General features: G+C 43.8%; 1 protein-coding gene across 4 annotated transcripts in view; it reads right to left on the bottom strand.

Annotated features, from left to right (window-relative positions):
• The window catches only part of csmd3a (CUB and Sushi multiple domains 3a), a 215,391-nt gene that overhangs the window by 139,817 nt on the left and 59,007 nt on the right, over window positions 1–16,567 (bottom strand). For all 4 annotated transcript variants that reach the window (XM_042106397.1, XM_042106395.1, XM_042106396.1 and 1 more), the window contains exons 6-16: window positions 13,404–13,516; window positions 12,146–12,223; window positions 9,826–9,913; window positions 9,136–9,260; window positions 8,040–8,161; window positions 5,720–5,823; window positions 5,157–5,269; window positions 4,623–4,805; window positions 3,065–3,391; window positions 1,296–1,490; window positions 491–629 (exon numbers count right to left, since the gene is read on the bottom strand). In XM_042106397.1, coding sequence (XP_041962331.1) covers window positions 491–629; window positions 1,296–1,490; window positions 3,065–3,391; window positions 4,623–4,805; window positions 5,157–5,269; window positions 5,720–5,823; window positions 8,040–8,161; window positions 9,136–9,260; window positions 9,826–9,913; window positions 12,146–12,223; window positions 13,404–13,516 — 1,587 coding nt within the window. The remainder of the gene's footprint in view (window positions 1–490; window positions 630–1,295; window positions 1,491–3,064; window positions 3,392–4,622; window positions 4,806–5,156; window positions 5,270–5,719; window positions 5,824–8,039; window positions 8,162–9,135; window positions 9,261–9,825; window positions 9,914–12,145; window positions 12,224–13,403; window positions 13,517–16,567) is intronic.

The following is a 16,567-nucleotide window of genomic DNA, read 5'->3' as shown; positions in this document are numbered from 1 at the left end:
CAACATACCAGGCTCATGCATATGTAATCTCACACAGAGCTCAGGCCATTATTATCCCAGCAGTGCAGTGGAAACACTGGGCCACATGCCAGAGGCATTACAATAACGCGTCATGGGCACCATGCGCCAACTAAACAAGGCCCGACTGACAGATAAATGACAAACAGTTGGAAGCTCCAACAGTATTGGCATACTTGTGTAAGAATACATGCATGTAATTTAGTGAACAATGTAGGCTACTTTGCATTTTTAACAGAAAAAAACCCACTGTAAAAGTTTGTATTTTGTATTTAAATGCACGTATAATTAAAATTTAAATATCTATTAACTGTGCTTAGTGTCTGGGGGAAGGGCAAGGCTACATATGTATTTTTTGGTATTGATTTTTGCTAATTTTTATAACAATAGAAGACCTGCCACTGCCCTTATCATTCTGCTGCTGTGTGTTCTCCTGTAATAAGACAGTGACTAGACGTGCCACCTGACCCACCTGTCAAAGGTGATTTTGATGGAGCGCCCGGGCTCGGCTTCAATCACCCACTCACAGCTGAGCGAGTCTTTGTAGTAGCCTGGCCAGCCGGGAGACAGGATGACCCCCACTGGAGCCGAGAAATGAGCGCCGCATGGGGCTGGACGAGGCCGTGAGGGCACACAACAATGGGGGGGGGGGGGGGGGGGGGGGGGGCAGAAACACACAGTGAGCAAACCACACACGCGAGATAGAGTTGCACCATGCATTCACACACGCACACACACACACACGCACACACACGCATGCAACCACATGCACACTGACACACACACACACACACACACACACACACACACACACACACACACACACACACAGTTTCTCATTGGCACATCAAGCTGTGTACTGTCAATGTACTGTGCATGTGCGTCACGTCCGTGTCAAACGTCCAGCATCTCATTCCAACAGACCTAAATGAGGGGGAGGACTGAAGGCTATTATGATGCCTTGTCTCGTTAGATGTTCCTCCAACTAAGTGTCCAAGCTGGTGTGCCAATTACTGCAGCATTATCCACAGTCCCCCAGCAGTTTGACAATAATTACAGTCTCTGCAAAGTGCTGGAGAAACATGAAGCCTGAAGGGTTCTACATATCTATAAAGTAAAATCGGTTATACGTTCAAGTGAAACAATGCATCCTCAGTTGGATACATGTGAGTGGTGGTTAAGGGAGGCTAAATTAAATAGTGCTGCACAGTGAGTAGTGTGTTAACAGTGTGATTTAGGCTCATTGGCTTAATTGTGCGGGCACTGTGAGTTGTTACCTTCACACCTCGGGATCAATCCACTCCACATCACCCTGTCCCCGTCCAGCTCACAGACGATGGTGTCAGAGCCCTGCGTCTTGATGAAGCCCTCCTCACACACCACCGAGATGGAGCTGCCCAGCTGGAAGCTATCGCCGAAGCGCCGCGCGTTCAGCGGGACCCCGGGATCTGGACACTCGTTGTGGCCAAATGCTTCGGATAGGAAGAAAGCACACACACACGCACATGCACACGCACACACGCACACACACACACACACACACACACACACACACACACACAATCTGTTTGACCCCCTTTGGTCAATATATTGAATAATGTTAAAGCCAGTGAGAGAGAGAGAGAGAGCTGCATAGATAGCAAAGAAGAGAAGTCTGGAGTCTCCATGCCACCACACACACACAGATTTCTTTTTTATTTCAGGATTATTTTGAATGTGGAAAAATTGAATAACGTCTAATAAAGTGGATTAAGCTCTCTGATACCCATGGATAAATGGCTTACTCACCGCATGAAGACATATGTCCTTCCATCTGTCCTTTACACTAAAGATGGAAGTGGGGGTGGGCAGTGGGGTGGGGTGGGCAGGGGCCATCACTTAAGATTCTGGACGTCTCATTGGCTACAGTGACTCGCGCTCTCTTTTGGCCAGAGAGTAATCTGTCAATACACAGTTGCTTCCATCCACTGCATTTACTTTTATTCATTTGGCAGACACTCAAGTCTAACCTGAGGTAACCTGTGACGGCAGACATTTTGCTTGTACTGTATGCGCTTTGAGTGGAAATGAGCTCGGCCACGGCAGCAATAATCAGCAAGCATGCTCGACTCCATATTTATACACTCCTTTCTTCTTTGCAAAACGACTCAAGGCATGTTTGCATTTCAATTTGCAAGGATTCATCTTTCACAAGTGAGGCAAGGACTATTTCAATTAGGTGACATGCATAGAGTCATTCAGACATTCATAGAGTCATGATACCCAAAACTCTTAACATTTAAAAGAGTTAAAGTACTGTTGGAGGATATTAAAAATGTCATTACACTCATAGTTTCCCTCTTTACATTCATTAACTTTCTTTTTAAAAAAAATCCTCACATTCAGTTCTGCAAAACCAATTTCAGTCCTACCTATCTGATTTTTTAAATATTTAATTTGTTGTTGTTGGTGGTGGTTTTGGTTTACCTAATTGGCCATTCCATCACACCTAACTTTCAAAGCAAAGAGAAACTGAATCCTAAATAGACCATGACTCACAAGCACAAACTGAACCACACAAACACAAACACAAACACAAACATAAACACGTTCACTTGTCATCCATCCTCATCCACTTCAAAGCGAGAGAGAATGGAATCCTTAATGGACTACGACTGACTGACACGAAATACACAAGCTGACCACAAACACATCTCATTGATAACGCAAACACAAACCCAAACACAAACACATACACATACAAACACAGAAACACAAACACAGAAACACAAACACAATCATCAACAAAAACACACAAATACAAAAACAGAAGCACGAACAAAATCACAAACAAAAACACACAAACACAAATACAAACACAGAAACACAAACACAATCACAAACAAAAACACACAAACCCAAACACAAACACAAACACAAACACAGAAACACAAACGAAAACACACAAACACAAATACAAACACAGAAGCACAAACAAAATCACAAACAAAAACACACAGAAACAAACATATCCATGTCTTGTCCATCCCCTCCCTCCCCTACTCACTGCTGTAGGTGATGTTGAATCCTCGGCCAGACATGGAGTGGTCAGCCTGGAACTCCAGCTGCAGCACGTGGGTGCTGCTGGTCAGGTGCGAGGGCACCTCGGCGCCCGAGAAGCGGCCCAGCACCGTGGCGTTGACCGCCTCGCCGTCCTTCACCGTGAGGAAGTCGTAGGGCGGCTCCAGGTCGAAGTCGTTGAAGGCCAGGTGGATGCGGCTGCCCGGCTCGGAAATTATGAGCCACACGCAGTTCATGTTGTTCCCATAGCCTTCTGGGTAGTCGGGGGAAAGGACCGTCCCCATGGGGGCTGTGAAGTTGGATAAACAGGGAACTGCGGAAACAGACAACAAGAGGAAGGAGGGAAGCAGAAGAGGAGAAGAAACAGACAGAGTGAGGCAAAAAAGAATGGCAGAAAATAAAGGAATAGGAAGTGGAGAGAGAGAGAGGTGAATGCAGAAAAAGTGTAGAAGAGACAGACGGAGAGAAAAAAGGGCAGCCAAAGTGAGAGAGAGAGAGAGAGAGAGAAGCAACACAAAAAAAACCAAACAAAAAAACACTCCACCTGTGTCTCAATGTTTGTGACACTCAAAGGGTGTTTTTTTTTTTCCCCCCGAATGTCTGAAATGGTTCCCTGACACCTCCATTGACAGCACAGGTGACACGCTGCCAGATGGCAAGAGCAACTAGATGCTTAAGGACAAAGAGAGAATGACTAATAGAAGTGGCCAAAATATTTATAATGCAACAGCTGTGCATTTGTGCACTGACAACTGTGTTGAAAAACACAACGCATAATGCTGAATACGAAATACATTCAAGTTGAAGAAAAACAAAGAACAAAACTCAGACTGCCTCCTCCTCAGTGTCTCTGCTTTTCTTCTCTCTCAGACCATTCTCCCAGGATTCGGCTTGTTAATCGCCTGTGCGGCCAATTCTCCCAACCTTGCCCAGGAGGTGTGTGGAATCCTCAAACACCGTCCTGCCAGTAATCATCTTGTTTGCCCATGAAAAGTTGCACTTTCAATTATCAGTCTGTCTCCTAATCTCGGCCACTTAACGTGTCCACACTGCGCATACTGCGGTTAAAAAAATACTCCATTAGTTTGTTTAAATCACCATTTAGACTGCTGCTGAGTTTTTTTATATGTACTGTATATTTAAAGCAAAGCAGGCAACTTGTCAAATGGCCACACTAATGATTTCCGCTCAGCCTATGCAGGCAGACACCTTACCTAATGGGCATCAGCAGTCTATGCCCACACAGATATGCTAACCTGCCTGCCTGTAACACATCCAGTCTGTGCAAAGACCACACACACACACACACACACACACACACACACACACACGAACATGCACACACACACACACACACACACACACACACACACATACACACACACACACACACCACACACACACACACACACGAACATGCACACACACACACACACACACACACACACACACACACACACACACACACACACACACACACACAGACACACACAAAGAAAGAGTAAGGAAGTGGAGAGTGGCACACACACACACCACACACTCACATATACAGATGGGAATGTTAGCGGACCACTGGTTGTTATTCTGACACGAAATCGCTCGCTCGCCGATTAGCTCGAAACCGAACTGGCACTCGAAGCGCAGCACATCCCCATTGGAGAAGCCGCTGCCTTCCCGAAATCCATACAGTGGCGTCCCGGGATCCCCACAGCTCTCCTTGTCAATTTCTGATGACAGGGGGGAGGGGGGGGGGGGGGATGGAGGGGCGAGGGAAAGATGGAGAAAGCAGTGAGATCTCTCTCTGGGACCTGGCCATTACTCTTGAATATGGGCAGTTGAAACCATACGGTCCAAGAGGGATTAAGCTTAGTCGTGGACATAACTGCTGTTTGAATGAAAGTAAGAATTTATGGCAGGGCTCGATCAGGTCATTGGCTTGCCATCGCCATTGAGTTACGATGGCATTTAGCTGTTAAATACGTTGATTGGGTTAGTCCAAGACTAGCTTTAATCCATGTCTTGGGACACATCTGGGATGACCTCTGGTTTGCATTGATTTTTGTTGGCTAGCATATTACCTTTATAATTGATCTTAAAGCCTATAGACCCCACGCTCTCATCTGACTGGAGATGCAGCCACATTTGATGGGTCATGCTGACAATTAAGTCAGGAACGAAGCTGCCAGTTAACCTGCAGAGAGAGAGAAAGAGAGAGAGAGAGAGAGAAAGAAGGAAAGAAAGAGAGAGCCACAGATGAGAACAAAAGAAAAGGAGAAAACCTGTATGTGCCAAGCTCTCAGCATGCCCTGCCAAAGGCCGCTCATCTTGGTACAATGCCAGTACATACAGTATCCAAGGTTCTACGTGATGGGTGGTCTGTTGAAGTCAACTATCTCTAACAGCACTTTATGTGCTTCGTGCTATGGAGGAAGAGACAGGAAGAGAGCTTGTCCTTGAAGGACATTGTGTAGAGCCGTTAAATGGATTTGAAGGCCACTTATGGCTTGGCAGAGAGATCCAGTAAGATGCACCACAGAATCCATTGTAGACAAGTAGCAAGGTGTGGGTCTGTTAAACAATGAACATGGCAAAGAGGGGCCTTCATGCGGAGGAAGAGAACGGGTTTTGATTCAGAGCTTACACTTGTATTATGGTCCGAGAGTCACCAACTTCAGCACCATCTCCGATGGTTAACGTGTCGTATCCGATTTCCAGGTCAAACTCCTCGAAGTTGATTTGAATAACCTTCAGGAAGAGAGCACATTGAGTTTAGTGTTTAATTATTTAACCCCCCCCCCCCCCCCCCCCCCCACCACCACTGTTTTGTGAGAATTCATAATTAGTTTACAAGTCTTTTTTTGTTGTTGTAGGAAAATAGCTGGTAGCAACAGAGCGTCTTAGCGGTGAAACGTTTAACTGTTTCCACACAGAATGATCTGAGCTTGTTTATCATTAACTGCCAGAAACACATATGCACATATAGAAGCGAGTAATCTTGGAAATTATAAGGCAGAGAGTAATTTTCTTCTAAATTTAGTTTGTTAATAAGAGATGTACCCTCGTGCTCGCCTGTGCCAACTGAAGCCACACTGATATCATTTTAAATTAAACTGAAATTTCACTGAGGGGGAAAGGCGTACTTTATGCAATAAACGATTTGCACAGGCCCCTGAACAGGGAGCGGCTGGCGGAGTGGATAGGGTGGTGGAGGAGGGGAAGGGAAGATAAAACTAATTTCAGTGGTTAGTCTTTTTTATCAGCCGTTCGATCTCGCACATAATGACACCGCCCTCTCGTTCTTTATTTAATCTCACATCTGACGCAAAACTTGCATATGAACAGCTGCCTATTTACATAATCGGCCCCGAGGGGCTGTTTGGATGTTGCCTCTAAGCTGTCGAATCTTACATGGAGGCCGGTGTGTTACGTTTATGTTCGTATGCAAACACCATAAAAAGATTTGTGTGTATGTGTGTGTGTGTGTGTGTGTGTGTGATCTGTGATCTGACATTATTTAAAGACTTAAAGAATTTGAAGCAAAACAGCAGCTTGCCCCAGACACATCCGTCCCCCGGTGTTGCATAACACAGGAGTTTGAGCAACAGGCATGCATTAAGGCCAGCGCACACACTAGTGTTCACTGTGCAGCTCCCTCAGCAGGCAAAAGAAGAAAAACAATAAAACCTACCAAGTCTGCAGTTCCATCCGTCTAAGATAAATGAGGCAATAATGTGTAGTCCGTCAGGAGCTATTTGCATATCTCACCACCAGGGCATAGATTTAGCAGCAAATTGCAAAAGCAATTCACCTATTTGCAAAATTGTTCATGGCGCACTGAGAAATATTCTGGAGAATATATTTATATATCAAATACTTCAGTGCGCTCAACAGAAAGGGTAACGTGAGTGCTCATGCACGTTAGCTATTTTTATGATAAATGTTTTGTTTTTTTTGTTTATTATAAAAGATTTGGTGGCGCCGTCTCGAGCTTTCATACGTTTGCACAGGGGCAATTAGGATGCATCTGCTGTAGCAGGTGAGGGCGAGGTAGAAGCTCTGGCTGTGTATTTTAATGTGAGCCCCGGTTATGACTTTCGCACCGGGAGAGAAGGCAAAAGAGACACTTTGTTCTCCGCCGAAGCGTCTCGCCCAAATAATGTACCAGCCGGAAAAAACGGCCTGTTACATTCTGGTGGTCATCAAATCCAAACAAACCCTTATTGATTCCTCCAATGCTGTCATGCTTTGAGCATACAACAGGGCTTGGATTGCGCTGCTCAAAATGATTTCAGCCCATGTTATTTTCTTTACGCACACACTTACAGAGCAAGTTTGACTACAACAACAACAACATTTTATTTAATTATATATTTCAGCTAATATCAATCAAATTGCAGTTGTGTTGTTTTGATTGAGTAAAGATAAATCTAATAACACTACCCAGTACAGTTCTACTGAAATTACTTGGAAAACAAAATGTAAAAAAATGATTTATGAAAATTAATTTTTAATATGAAAATACATTTTGAAACCAAACTCTTCATATGCTTCTCTAAAGCCTTCAGTGATAAGTTGAGTAATTAATAGCATTTTGGCTATGTTTAGTTTTGAAACCAAACTCTTCATATGCTTCTCTAAAGCCTTCAGTGATAAGTTGAGTAATTAATAGCATTTTGGCTATGTTTAGTCCATTATTGATCACATGCAATCAAAAAAGGGGAGACATTTTCTAACAGTTTTCTCAGTGTCACTAAATCCCCCTGCACAGCGCACACACACACACACACACACACACACACGCACCTGTGCCAGGAGCAGGAGCTCTAACACAATCAGGTCACATAGCGCACTAATGAGTGTGGTGGCGCTGACACTTGTGATTAAGAGGCGTGGGATCCAGGAGTCACAGGCATACATCAAGACCAGAGTCAATGAGTTAATGAGCGCAGAGCGCGTGCTACCTTATTGGGATTGCTGGCTGTGATGATCCACACGCACTGCGAGTTGCTCTCGTACTGAATGGGGAAGTTGGGCGATGTGAACGTGCCCGACGGCCCCTGGAGGTTGGAGCCACAGGTTTTCACTGCAGGGGGGAAAGAGAGGGAGAAGAAGAAGAAGAACCGAAAGAAGAAGAAAAAGAGGAAGAAGAAGAAGAAGAAGAAGAAGCAGAAGAAGAAGAAGCAGAAGAAGAAGAAGAAGCAGAAGAAGAAGAAAAAGTAGAAGAAGAAGAAGAAGCAGAAGAAGAAGAAGAGAAAGAAGGAGAAGAAGAGGAAGAGAAAGAAGAGGAAGAAGAAAAAGAAGAAGAAGAAGAAGAGAAAGAAGAAGAGAAAGATAAAGAGAAAGAAGAAGTAAGATGAAGAAGAAGAAATTGAGTAGGAAGAGGTAAGGTGCGAGATGGACATATCAGTTATCTGCACTGAGATGAGATATTGGGTGGAAAAAACGTTCAAAGTAGGTATGTTCAGAGGATAAAGGATTAGCGGGAAGGGGCTTTTTATCGGTTTAAGGAGATCTCATCAAAAGAGAAGGAGAAAAAAATATCTGCCAATGCCAATTTTCTGGGGACTGCTTGCTTGAATTGCCAACTGTATCCTTTTCTGTGCATCGTCCAGATATAGTTATCTACTGCAATTTGCAATCATCCACCCATTTATTCAACCCCACCACACCACTTTGATTTCCAGCACTTGGCACAACTGAACCCCTTTGAAAGGTTGTCTCGGTGAATGAGCCTTCCACTATGTGGAGGCGCCTGAAAGCATCAACAATTCCAAAACCCCACTGACATGAAAACAACACTGCCCACAAAAACCCCTCCCCTCCCTCCCTCTCTCCTGTTGTTTTGAAAGACCCCAAGCATCTGCCAGGCTGTATTTTTGCGTGCGCTTGCAGCGTTTTCTAATTGATGAATTAGTCCTTAACTCTGGATTAATCAGCTGCCAAGGAAAGTGCTTTTCGATTACCACCTCTAGCCACCACGTTGATGCCACCTGGGGCCAGGGGTGACCGGGGGGGGGGGGGGGGGGGCTGGGGTAATTGCCTACAGCAGTGACTCACCCTTGCAGACGGGCCGGTGGTCGCTCCAGGCGGCGAACACTTCGGCCACTCGTTGGCACGTAATGGCCTTGGAGCCCTGGAGCACATGGTCCCCGTCACAGGTGAAGTGCACGCTGGCTCCGATGCTTGACATTATTTAGAGATAACAAGCAGAGCAGAGCCAGGGAGAATCGATGTGAGAATTCTCTGCCTTCCCCAAAGCACAGGGGCCAGGCGCGCGCGCACACACACGCACGCATGCACACACACACAGAGACACACGAAACTGCACACACCCCCCAGACACACATACTAGACACACACACACACACACGCACACACACACACAAACACACACACACACACATACACACAGACACACACACACACACACACACACACACACACACACACACACACACACATAAAACCACCCACATATGCACATGCCCATGAGACCGCATGCAATCCCAGACACACACACACACACACACACACACACACACACACACACAACTACAAGCAAACAAACACAAGTTTAAACATTCACACCCACCCACCTACAGTTATAAAGATATTGCTTTTATGGCAACCCATGTTCATGCCCACATGGGAAAGACACAATCATGGATTTTGCTGTCATGCAAATACGCCCCCAGGCCCGGTGCAAACACCCAGAAGAAGAGGACAGAAGCATTCGCATTCTCCTACCTGAAGTCTGAGCCAACGCGCTTGCCGTTCTCCGGTTCCCCGGGGTCGGGGCAATAATTGGACACTTGCTTTACACCCCCCTCGTTCACTGGAGCAGCGCAGGAAAAGGGAAGAGAAGAGCAACGTGTTTATTTATTCATGTTTTACACGAATCTCCCAGACTTTACATCCTTTGTTCTCAAGCGCCAATAAAAGAGGGTTAAGCACATCGCCAGCCAAGCTACCAAGGGTCAGAGAAACATCCCAATGCACCAAACGCACATCGGTAATAATGTAAAACTACAAGTGCCTTTAGGCACACTTACAAATAAGAGGGTTTTAAGAGTTAATCCCAAATAAAGTTATTATGTGCCAAATGCCAATATGGCCTAGCCCTGTTATGCAGGCTGGGCTGGGAACATTCTTTAAAAAGCAAATAAATATATAAATATACTTCTACAGAACATACTAATTACAAGAAAGGCCCTAATTAACAAGGTCATTGTTGCAGTGCTAGACAAATCCAGAGATTATAGAAGTCCTTAGTTAAAAATAAAGACTCACTAATCAGCTAGGAGTGGTAATCACTGTGCAATGTCTGACACACAACTTCTTTTGTCTGAGGGAGAATTAGTCAAATATTTTATATATTATATATATACGAAATGCAGCTACTTATGATCAGTAAAAGCCACTATACATTATTGCATGCACTATATACTATAGAAAACTACTGTAGAAGTAGAAGCATACTCCTATATAAACAAGCTATTCTTCTAATATTAATACGAATACAATTCACAGTGGTGTCTAACAAGATAGCAGGATTACCATACATGATAGTGATGTTAGTGCCAATGTAGATAAAGCATCTATCAACACAAACAATCACTTAACTCAGGGTTAATGCCTGTATATATTCCTCAACAAAGAACAAATTGATCAAGCATTTAATACCTGGGGAATATGTGCAAACTGGATGACAAAATTGATTAATGATCGATGAAGACACTGACTACAGAAATTGCATGGCAGAATCACATATGCCTGCAGGATTAACAAGTCTAAACAAATCATTTGAACGTGATAATTGCAATGTAGAGGCACCACGTGCTGAGAGGAACTAAACTGCCGCTCAATTCAATGCCTACACTCGCCGCCTGCATTCTTGGCCCATTGAAACACTTTGACCTCTATAAAAGCGAATTCCCAACTGCCTTTATTGGAGTGGCCTTGTCATGTAGCAACATTCCCTCGCCCTCAGTCAATATCCTACTCCAATCAAAAATGAAGCCAATGGGAAGCCTCATCAATAAATGAGCAGCAAACTTGCATAGGCTCTTAATTGAGCACAAAGAGATGAAGTCGGATTGTTACCAGTAAATGAAGGGCTCTATTGATTCGCACGGAGGCTTTGGTGTGCCCTGAAACTCACTCATATTTCATCATTCAGAGGCCGCGGAGCAGATACTGTGAAAAGAAGGGCAATAAAATTTCTATCCCATTGTAATTAAGTGTTTGGAGTGCGGCATTGTTGAACACGAATGAATCACTCCCACCCCCCCACCCCCCCTTCTCCCATCCCATCCCCACCCACCCACCCCCACGAAAACACCTTATTATAATGGTGAGCACAGCCAGCACGGAAGAGGCTTTTCCGTTCGACCCCGTGAGCGCACACAAGTCATTTCCATAGATAGCCATCAGTCATGCACGGTCGCTCTTCGGGTCGCGGCGCGTTGGGCCCATATAGGGGACGCCGGCGAGGACCGCCGGGGCCCAGCGAGTGGAAGAGATTCACTCAGCGGCACAAGTAATTAAACACAGGCGCCGCAGGAGCCTCCTCAACACCTGCGTGCCCTTCAGGATGCCACAGAAAACCTTGGCTCAGAAAGGGGGCTTTCGCGAAGTAGGGGCATCAGTACAGTACGCAGGGTTATTGGGACCCAGTTAGTAGTCAGGCACTGTTGTCTTGGTTGATTACTTTGGCTCATGAATAATTGAGAAGAAGCAGCGTGTGCGTGAGTGAGTGTGCATGCGTGTGCGGGTGTGTGTGGGTGTGTGTGTGTGTGTGTGTGTGTGTGTGTGTGTGTGTGTGCGCGTGCGTGCGTGCGCGTGTGGAGATTGTCCAGTGTCCTTCAAGAGGTTTCCAAAAGGATTTCTCAATCGACACAACAGGAGAAAGAGAGATGGCAAAGTGATAATGGCCTTGTACGTGACAGATTGAAGAGAATAGTCTGAAATGAATTAGACGATGATCATCATCTCCACACTGGCAAACGTATCTCAGGGGCCTATGACGGTGCTAAAGAAAAGCATTAAAAAAATAATGAAGACTTACTGATTGAAAACTTGCTTGTGTTATCTCTTCCAGGTAATAACTTCACCCCTCTCGATTTGAAATCTCCTGATCTTTTCACTGCAAATGAGAACAGGATGAGTAACTGACTGTAGCATGCTAATCGCATCACAACTTAGGAAATGCACAAATGATTATTATTATTACCATTATTTGCACCGCGCTGAAGAGCTGCTTTGTTTTGTTTTTTTCTTTATCTGATTTAGTTTTATAAAAGCAATCCATTCTTTATATCTGACAGACTTTTATTAGAAGTTACAATTGATCAGACATAAACAAAGCGTGATGAGTTCTTTATCGAACTAGTGTGTTTGTGACTGGGGAAATCGAGATGTAGTGGTGTGTCTAATAGTATCAACTCAAGAAGAACAGAGAACGAGCAATATTGTCTAACAGCATCATCCAAGCGGGCCTGATAATGTAAACACATAAAACCCCACCCCTAGACATCAACATCTGTGAACCGGAGCCAAAGCTGCAGCCATCACCACAAGCATCGCCTGGGAACACACATCTATCCGTGTTTTGATGCATTAATTTACAAAATTGCAGTTAAATTAAGACAAACATGATGTTAGGCCAACTTTTGATATGGCTGCCTTGTTTTCTCGAGATGGAAAAAAAATCTAATTAGGCAATTTCTTCTAGACTTACTTATCAGATGATTAGTATTTAAATGACTATCAATATTCTCGCAGGTTTGTTATGTCACCTTGATTAAAGTAATATAAATGTATGGCAAAAGCTATCAGGCAAATTTGAAGATTGATGACAGACACTTTCCTAACAGAAGATTTTAATTAAATGATCACTACAAGAGAAAAGTTACTTTAGCAAGACTTTCTGCCCCCCCCCCCCCCCCCCCCACACACACACAAAAAAAACTATGTTTTTCATTATTGAGATGGTCAAGTCATTGCATCATTTTTTTTCTGATTTGTACAGTGAGTGAATGCCGCAATGAAAACTTGCTTATCGAGCGTCCACTTCACTGGGGATTTGTAGCAGTTAGAGAGGCCGGGGTGCGACCACTCTGTTTCAAAGTTCAATACATCAACTGGTGGAGCGTGATTAATGCAGCGCTGCAGCAAAGGTGTGTTGATACCCTATGGACTAATCACACGGTGGCTACACTCTAGCACCGGCTACGGACCAATCACACGGAGGAACAGCACTGAGACAGTCATGGGGGACGTAGATGAGCTACCATGCATCCAAGACTCATGACCAGTGGACTTACCTTGGTACTGAGCTGTAAATCCTTTATGTCGATGGTTAGTGTCCGTCACAAAATGCAGCCTTAGCCAGTTCTTGTTGCTGACTATGGGCACTGGAATGTTCATGCCCGATAACCTGTAAACAAATACACACACACACACAAACACACACACACACACACACACACACACTGTGACATGTGACAGTGATACATTGGCTGTAAATATACAACCCCCCAGTTTCAATGCTGCTAGCTGATATCCAGTTGCTAGTCAAACACAAGGATTAGAAGATGTAATCTTCTATCTCAAATCTCAAATTTCAAATATTTACTACCCCCAACCCCCCATGTATGTAAATAACCAAGCATATGCTGCAAGGATATTATTCATCCAAGAGAATGAGATGCCAATGGTCGATACATGTTGCAGATTAGGCTCTCAAGTTTTGAAGTTTGCAAGGAGTGAGACTTTGTTTCTGGGGGGGGTTGGGGCGTGGCATTGGCACAGTGCCACGCCCCCTCCCCCCTGATCGAAGTACATGAAAGTCCGATGTCAGCTTGAACTACTCGTGGCGCCACACCCCCTCCCCCGATCAACAGACCCACTCTCCCCATAACCCATCAACCCAGCTTCATGAGAGAGCACAAATTCCATTATTTCAAACACACTGTTTTATTTATTCTAAAACCCTATAGTAAATAATAATAAATAATAATAACGCATCACTGCAAACCTCAATCTGATGCAGGTTATGTAGACCAGCCTTTCTCAAACTTCTTTGACCTGAGGCCCAGTCATGGCAGACTTTGGGGTCATAGGGCTCATCTACACGTACCCAACCCCACTCCCTCCAAATCAAATTGTCATTATCATTATCACAATCATTATTATGCCTATATTGTTTTACATGCACTTTCACTTAAATGTTTTGTGACATGCACATCAGAGGACTGCTTTACTAATGTAAGATATAATTAGTTTCATTGCTTTTGGTTGCATGATGCTTGCATGAGAAGAATACTTCTCAAAACAGCAACAATTTTATTGGTGCGATTGTTTTGGGATATTTCCCTCATGCAAGCATCATACATTGGTAGGAAATGGAGAAAAAAAAAAAACATGTTTTTTTAATGAAGTTTAATTTGAATGCCTGAATGTAAGGATTCAGGAAACACAATACCAGCTTTTTTGGCGAGCAGATACCTGTAGCGTGTAGGCGTAACCTGTACCTGTAGGCGTAAATCACTGATCTGTTGATCTTTAACAGATAGAAAGAAGGCTACAATAGCTTTTGGCCACGTTTTATTCAAATTTGACTATACAATACTCAGTGCTCTACAGTGTATTATACAGTCTCTGCTCTGTTTCTATGGAAGTTCCAAAAATCAACGTTGTTCTATTAAGTGTCATTAAACAATTAAATAGCATTCAACAGGTTGAAGCAGAGCTTTGATACCAACGTTATCGATTAGTTTCAGTTTCTCTCGCGCAGACGCCTGCATTGAATGAACGCCCACTTTATTGTATGGCTCCATGTTTAATGACATCGATAGCAGAAATGTTTGTTTTCTTTTTTTGTCGGTCCGCGGTATCTTGATCAACTGCGCAGCAAATAATAAGCGCTTTCAGATTTAACCTCCGGAGTATATGAGGAGGTTTGTCAAACGGAGGTCCTACCCTTCGGATGATTCAGATATGATGCTAACCTGCGGACCTAATACTGACCTTATACGGACGTATGTGTGAACGACATACACGCACATTACAGAATCTCCGTGTGGTTGTCGAGTGAGGGGTGGGGGCTTGTAGAGTTCACAAGATGCGAGATATGACGCAGAATATATGCGGCCGCTGCCTGTCACAGCTGCTTTTTGTTTACAAAATGTAGCCTATGCATTATGTAGGCTAAAGAAGAGAAATCTATTGTGCATAGGCTAATACTTGAAGTAGGCTAGTTACGTAAGTGTGCACTTGAAATTGACCTAGCCTACAGTATTTGTATGTGTGCTTCAAATAAACACATTTATCTGTTTTCAACGTTATGTACCAGAATTAGCTATAGAACCCCAAATCTGGTTTGCGTTGGAGAGAGAGAGCATGCACAAACTTTATGGTAGGCTACCAGCCAATTCAGTAGGCTAACTCAAGACTTCAAGATCATACAACGTTTTTAAGCAACAAACAAAATACTAACATTAATAACAGTGAAGTTGTTCGTTTTTTCATGGTTTATTTTTTCCAAAAGCATCCTCTCCCCATGTGTCGAATTTATGTAAGGAGCTTGGAACAAAGTTGGGTTTTCTTTGTTTTCATTTTCTCTAGGCATATATGCTCAGCAAATATCAGCGAGCTCAGCAGGTCATGAAGGCTATCAATGAACAGAAAACCATGTTGGCTAACAATTTATTAAATACTCTTGTTATTGTCGTCAATGACGTCGCTGTAGGCTACTGCCTTTTCAGCGCCTTCTGCTTATGATGATCCAGTCTTCTGAATTCGTTTGTCCTTGCCATGCAGTTGGAGGCTAAAGGCTTCTACATACCTGACGCACCCGACCGGTAGCGCGACAATGTGACGTCAAAATGACGTAGATCTCTCTGGCGCGCCAGGGTTTTGGCCGTGTAGCGCGAGGTAGCGCACCACTCATTTTTTTTCAGACGAGCGCGACAAGGCGGAAACAGGAAGATGGACTAGTTCGAGGGCAAGCGAGTTGCAGTGTTTTGTTACAGTCGTGAATTTTTAATAGTTTGCTGGATAAGTTAACAAAGTTACCAGTGAGAGTTGCAACACATGGAATTAAGAGGAAAGAATAGAAACGATTTATTTTCAAACAAAGGATATCTATTAAGGCCTGAACAAAATCTCTTTCCACTTCAGGAAATTACACAAACTCAGCCAGCTGCTAGCTAGCTAGCTAGCTAACTAAACTGTTTAAATTATTAAAATTTCCCTCGGGATGACTAAAGTACCTATCTATATATCCATCTATCTATCTATCTATCTATCTATCTATCTATCTATCTACCTGTGCACACACCTTGGAAACTACATGATAATGATGATGGTAGTTGTAAATAGTAGCAACCAAAGTCTGAAGTACCATCACAGAGGCTAGCTACTCGTGTTTCTTACTGCAGCTACTTCTGCTGTGTAAGTAGTTAATGTTAGTCTTTTCACAACAGCG

This window comes from Alosa sapidissima, chromosome 10 (genome assembly GCF_018492685.1).
Source record: "Alosa sapidissima isolate fAloSap1 chromosome 10, fAloSap1.pri, whole genome shotgun sequence".
NCBI classification, from domain to species: Eukaryota; Metazoa; Chordata; class Actinopteri; order Clupeiformes; family Clupeidae; genus Alosa; species Alosa sapidissima.
The sequence above is the reverse complement of the archived record's forward strand: the minus strand, read 5'-3'. Positions and strand labels throughout refer to the sequence as shown.